Source organism: Seriola lalandi, unplaced genomic scaffold (genome assembly GCF_002814215.2).
Source record: "Seriola lalandi dorsalis isolate HSWRI2012SDOR001 ecotype SW California unplaced genomic scaffold, Sedor1 jcf7180002054558, whole genome shotgun sequence".
NCBI lineage: Eukaryota > Metazoa > Chordata > Actinopteri > Carangiformes > Carangidae > Seriola > Seriola lalandi.
The window spans coordinates 140,858-147,308 of NW_019525111.1; the positions used below are offsets into that span (position 1 = coordinate 140,858).

General features: G+C 48.0%; 1 protein-coding gene across 8 annotated transcripts in view; it reads left to right on the forward strand.

Moving 5' to 3' along the window:
• Nucleotides 1–6,451, forward strand: part of dab1a (DAB adaptor protein 1a) — a 52,494-nt gene that overhangs the window by 1,236 nt on the left and 44,807 nt on the right. For all 8 annotated transcript variants that reach the window (XM_023415774.2, XM_023415777.2, XM_023415779.2 and 5 more), the window contains exon 2: nt 3,273–3,548. In XM_023415774.2, the coding sequence (XP_023271542.1) occupies nt 3,479–3,548 (70 nt within the window). In that variant the 5' untranslated portion in view covers nt 3,273–3,478. The remainder of the gene's footprint in view (nt 1–3,272; nt 3,549–6,451) is intronic.

Sequence of the window (6,451 nt, forward strand, 5' to 3'; positions counted from 1 at the left end):
GGAAAAAAGGGGGGGGGGGGGGGGGTGAAGATGGACAGAGCACAGATACTCAGAAAGGTAATGTAGAGGAGGAGGTGTGTGATTATTCATTATTGAGATGGCAGGAGAGCTGAATGAGTGCAGCCACTAATCTAACTGAGCCTGATGGACAGAACACAATTACCCTGAGAGAGTGGGAGGTGGGCGAGAGAGAGGGTGAGGAGGGGAGAGAGAGAGGGTGAGGAGGGGAGAGAGAGAGGGTGAGGAGGGGAGAGAGAGAGGGGGGAAGATAGAGAGCCAGCACCCTCCCCCCCCTTTTATTTTTTTCTCTCTTCATTTCTTTTTCTTCTCTCCCTTCGCCTGGCAGACTTTACTGTAGCTGTAGATGATTTCTGGGCATTAAGCTCCTGTTGGCAGCATCCTGTTTATCCAGCCACACACATGTACAGTGAAGACACACACGCACACACACAGATCCTCACATCACACACTCGTTGCCTGTTGGCAGCGCCTCCATTTACGGACGTCCAGTCCACAGCTCGCGCCTTCTCCCTCCCTCCAGTCTGAGTCTCCTCTGCAGACCGACTCTAAATCCAGACGCACTGAGTCCACGTCCTGCTCTGCTGCTGCTTTTAGCTTGTGTGCTGATTCCAGGTCAGTGTGTGTGTGTGTGTGTGTGCGCGCGCGCACGAGGCGGGGAGTTTGTACGGCTCGACATGGACCGCCTTGAGAAATGAGCTTGTTGTCCCCTCCAGGGACTGTGTCTTAGATGTAGAACTCTTCCCGAGTCTCGGGAGGAGCGGCCATATGTCTGGAGCCGAGCAGACGTCTGTGCTGCAGCTGATCTTTCATTTCCAGCTTCACAGTCTCGTTTCTTGCTCATTTTCACTGGTGGACTGGAGGCTGAGTTGTGTGCAGGTGGGCAGACAGAACCTAACCTCTCAACTCATTCACTATTTTTTCTTGATGCAAATTAGAGCTGAGCAATTAATCAAAATATTATAATAATTATATTATAATATACTATATATATATATATATATATATATATTATACAAGGTTTGTCACAACATACTTAAATGAAGCATTGTGAGATACCCAGGCCTATAAATCATATTCTCTATAACAGTGTCCGACCTTCTTCACTATGAGCTGCTCATGTCTTATATTACACTCATCTCCAAACCAAATCAGATCCAGATGATCATTTAATAAGTTATCAAATATCAACATCCAGAACTCAAACTTCACACACTTCATTTTCCTAAATGTAAACAAACAAGGGCTTAAAATAATCCACAGATTAACTGCAGGACAGATGTTAGGGCCACACTGAGGAAAAGCTGAAATTTAGAGAATAAAGTCGTAATTTTGACGATAAAATTATAATAAAGAATAAAGTCGCAATTTTTACGAGATATAGTCAAAATATTTCAAGAAAAAAGTGCTAATTTTAAGTTCTGTGTTATTTTAGAGGGAAATATCAGAAGCTTTAAGTTGTGCTTCAGGTTTCACACGTCAGGAGAATATGATTGAGGAGTGAAGTCGTGTTTGAACCTCACATTGTGTTTTGTTCAGACTGATCTGAGTGAGACCCCTGCTGTAGACACCAGGGAACAAACATGTTCGGTACAAGCCCCAACAGAAATCACATCATCGTGATATTTTAGTTTTTTCATTGAAAACCGAAGTGAAGTCGTGACTCACATCACAGTCAGCTCTGATGTAAATGTGATGTTACACTCCACAGACTCGTGTCTTTGACGCTGTGTTTTTCTCGTTGTTGAAGTAAAGCTGTTATTTTCTGGGTTGAAGCAGCGACTTTCTCTTTTCTGGTCCAAGTGGAGGATTAACGGCTCCAGATGCTGCCTGAAAGACTCTGCAGCGAGGAACACAAAGGACGGGGACAGAGGGACAGAGGGACAGAGGGGGACATGTTCAGGGTTACAGCTCATACACCGTCCTTTCTCTGCTGATTTTACTTCCTTGGGCTTTTCTCTCTCTCTCTCTCTCTCTCTCTCTCCCTCTCCCCTTTTACCCCTCTCTCATTATCTTACTCACCCCCTCTATGTTCCCTCACCCCTCACTTTCTTTCCACTCTGTTCAGTTCTCTTCCCCCTCACCCGTCTCTCTTCACACTCACTCTCTCCATCCATTTGGTGGAACAGTGCTGCTGATAATGCCTGTAATTGGAGTGACTCACACTTTTCCAGTGTGTTTGGACCAGATAAAGAATATTGTCAGCATTTTGCCGACATGGCCTCTGCTGGCAGAATTAAATGGACTCTGTTCTGTTCTGTCTGCAGCAAATTAAAAGCCTCTCAATTCATCTGTTCTCGCCCGAGGCTTACAGGGGCCTCCTATTCACACAGAAACACCGTGGAGAGGGGGAGGAAGAGAATAAGAGAGATTTCCCTCTTCCCCGAGAAGCACCAGTCTTTCGGTTTTGTTGGAGCCCGCATTCAGCTGCTGTGAGATGAGACGGAGAGGGAAGGAGAGGTCAAGACTGATAGTCTAAGGAGAGGTGAAGAGCAGCTCAGAAGGTAGTTGGATTCATTATGCAGGATGTCGACTTGCAGCTGTCTCCTGCTGTCGCTTTACTTCAGCATCTCTGAGTAAGAAAAGAGCTTGTGTGCACTTGTGCGTGCATGTTAGTGTGTGTGTGTGTGTGTGTGTGTGTGTGTTTTCATGCATTCAAGCGACGGGGTTATTAGAGTGTGGATCGGAGAGTTTTTGGCTGCTGGGTCGTGCTCGTCACTGCCAGGCAACACTTCAGAATAAAGTAGCAGCAGATGGGCAAAGAAGGGACAGACTGCTGGGGCCAGAGGGGCCTATCAGGCACCGGGGGGGGGGTGAAGGGACATCACAGTCTGGTGCAGCCTGAGTCTGATTAGTTTCCTATCAGTGACAGTAGTGGAGGGTTAATAACAGATGTTATAAATACCTGCTGTATATGAGAAGTGACCTGAGATAACCTCTGTTATGATCCGCTGATATATCAATAAAAGTGACTTCAACCCGGAGCCACTAAGCGACTTGTTGACCGTTACCGTGGTGACGTTGTTGGAAACACGAGATGTGAGCGGTCAGATGATTGACAGGTTTTAACCACCAAACTTAAAGGAGGAAATGAAAATAAAAGAGCAGGTCTCTCCACTCGGTTACCATGGGCAACTTCTACTCAAGACTTCCAATCAGAAACAAGCTCATTGTCATGCCCGCTGAGAACTCTTGCTGGGTTTCGCCTGCCAGGAGTAAACACAACCTCTCTCTCCCTCTCTCTCTCTCCCCAGCTCTCTGTGGGTGTGTGTGGGATGTTGTGTCAGGGCTAAAGCCCATCCCTCTCCCATGAGCCCGTGTGCCCACACACACACCTGGCGCCTCCACGCACACACCCGGCGCCCACACACGCACAGCCGGCACTGACGCTGTGAACTGGACCCTCGGAGCCCAGCGGATCCCAGCGGAGCCAAGCGGAGCGGCGTCTAGGAGCCTGAGGATGTCAACAGAGACAGAGCTACAGCCAGCGGTCAGGCCCAGCAGCGTCAGACGGGACTCCAAGAGGAAAGGTAAGGACGCCGCCGCACGAGGGCGGAGGTTCAGCCTCAGCCCCTCCCCCTCCAAAACAAAGAGGACTTTGTAATGCAACAACAGAGTGTTTACTAACATATAAGATCTGTATTTACATCTAAATAACAACTACACACAGTGATAGATCAAAGACTCAGATCAAAGAGAAAAAACAAACAATATTTTTGCATTTTTTCATCCAACATCAACATCAACATCTCTGTCTTCAGCTGTCCCAGTGCTGCACATGTGAAACTAGCTCCTAGCTAAAGTGCTGCTAATCCAGTGATGCAGTGAGGCTGCTGTTGTTAGCTAGCTAGCAGGTTTCCGTTGTATATCAGTGTGGCTGCTGGCTGGTCAGTTTACATCAGTTTATTTCTTTATTTCTGGGGGTAATTTGATGCTTTATTTGATAGAGACAGACAGGGACTCTTCAGATCGCCCCTTCGACCCGTCACTTACACTGTGGTTCATGAAAACGCTCCTGCTGTCTCTTCCTCGACGTCTACAAAGAACAAAACGTGTTGCCGTGGACAGATTGAAGTTACGTGTGCTGCGGTTCAGGCAGCAGAGAGTCACATGAAATACTATCATAACGAATGTTGTCAGCACACTGATCCTCTGATCCACCTCCTCCCTGTCCGGCAGTGAGTGCCAGATTTGTACAGTCCCCGCCCCTTCCAGCCAATCAAATGCTAGCATGCCTAAATCGGTCGCCGTGGAGACGCAGGCTCTGGCAGGACACGTTCACTTTTCTCTGTGCCATTTTTTTTTTTTCCTTTTGATTGGTTAGTGCCTGTTGTTTGTAAACCACTTTTCATGATGCATTATGGGATACTATATATGTCCGCTGTGTAGGATACACACACACACATTAATCTAAATAATGACAACATCTGGACGTATGAAGACGTCCAGCCTCCAGCTCAGGATTGTAACATGAGTCTGTTGAGACTGTGATGTGATGCAGCAGCTTCATATTCGTCAAGTGTGTGATGTAATGAGCGTGTGGAGATTACAATAGTACTGTAAGCACTGATCCCCCCCCCCCCCCCCCCCAGCTCCTCTTCTCTTCATTAATCGTGTCTTGATTTGCTGTCGATGGATTCGGGCTCTATGACAGGACGCAGGGCTGCTGTTGTTCATGGCTAATTAACAGGTGGGGGGGGGGGTGTTACTGTACAGTAGGTTGCCCCTAAACAGGTGCAGGGATGTTGTGGTTGGTGAGAGGCAAACAGATCCAGGTGTGGAAAGCTCCAGAGGCAGGTAGCCAGCAGGTGTATGAGAGCAAGTCCTGGGTGGTCTCAGAGCAGAGGTGAGGCCGGGGGCCAGACTGGCAGCCATCACCCAGCTGCTCGCCGCCACCTGCCCAACGACGAGAGCGACGCCTCGCTGTCTCTGAATAAGCGTCTGATTGATGTAGCAAGAACTCTGGACACCGTTGGGAAAGACACTTAATGGTTTATGCACAGAAACACAGACACACACACACACACACACACACACACACACACGTACACACAGTCTGAGTATCACCTGCAGCAGATGCCTCATTGCACACGGCGCTGCAGCCTCTGCAAACAAGCGTTGGACAGTGTGTGAGGGAAGGCTGAATGCCTCTCATGTCCTATTTAGAAACAGTATTGTTCTGCTGCAATGGAGATCATGTTCATCATTCACACTGCTCTCCATATTTGGGGATGTACACACACACACACACACACACACACACACACACACACACACTGGGACTGAAGCCCAGAAGAGCATATGAGAGGAAAGATGAATGGTTTGCCTTCAGCATTCAGACTTTCGTCTTTCTCTTCCTCTTTCTCTCTCACATACACACACACACGCACACACACACACACACACACACACACACACACACACACGCACACACACACACTCTCTCTCTCTCTCTCTCTCTCTCTCAGCAGGGTGATGAAAGTCAAATGCAATCATATATCAAACACAAGTAACAGGCGTGCAGTGGGAATAGGACACTTTGATAATGTTGCTCTTGTCGTGCTTCACGTGTGTGACCTGAACGCCTCGTGTACGTACACTTCATACACATGTTCCTGTTTCTGTCCGGCCCCCGTCTCCCCGGAGCAGCTGCCTCTGAGTGAAAACACATCCACTGGATCTCTAACCGCCGCTGTCGAGAGGAGTCCCCGCAGGACGGTCCCTCATTCTCCTAATATCCTGCCTCATCCTCTTCCTCCTCCCACTGGTCTGACTCCTAAATGACCTTCCCCGGATGAGTGAGACACGGAGGAGAGGCCGATCACGAAGAGAGAGAGAGAGAGAGACTAATGAGTCAATGTGACGGAGAGCTGTTTAATCTCAGGCCTTTGTTTCACAGTTCTGTGGAGAAGAATGTAATAAGAAAAGACTCCGGCACTGCGGCGTGTCACACATTAATCACAGATGGTGTGTGTGTGTGTGTGTGTGTGTGTGTGTGTGTGTGTGCACGCCTGGGTCGATGCATCATTGTGTATCTGTGGTATCTGTGAGTGCACATGTTTTTATTTCTTACACACAGTTATGTTTCCTCTGCGAGCTCAGAGGTCGTTCTCCTGAGAGCACTGTTTCCTCCGCCCTGAGGCTTTTATTGAATTACCATGACAAGGTAGAGATAACCTTTGACCTGTAGCATTTACATGACCTGAGCTGAATGACTGCAGCTTTCTGCTTCCTCTGATGGTAAATTAGTCTTTTCTTTTTGGTCAGTCTAATAGTCTTTATTAATCCTCAGTGAATCCAGAGAGATTCCACCTCTCTATTCTCCCCCGCCTCCCTCCTTCACATCTTCTGTTTGTGTGGCTGCACGTCATGATGGTTCCAATATTAATGTCGGTGGCCGTCTAGACCTTGTTCCACATCTGTTGGGCTTGTG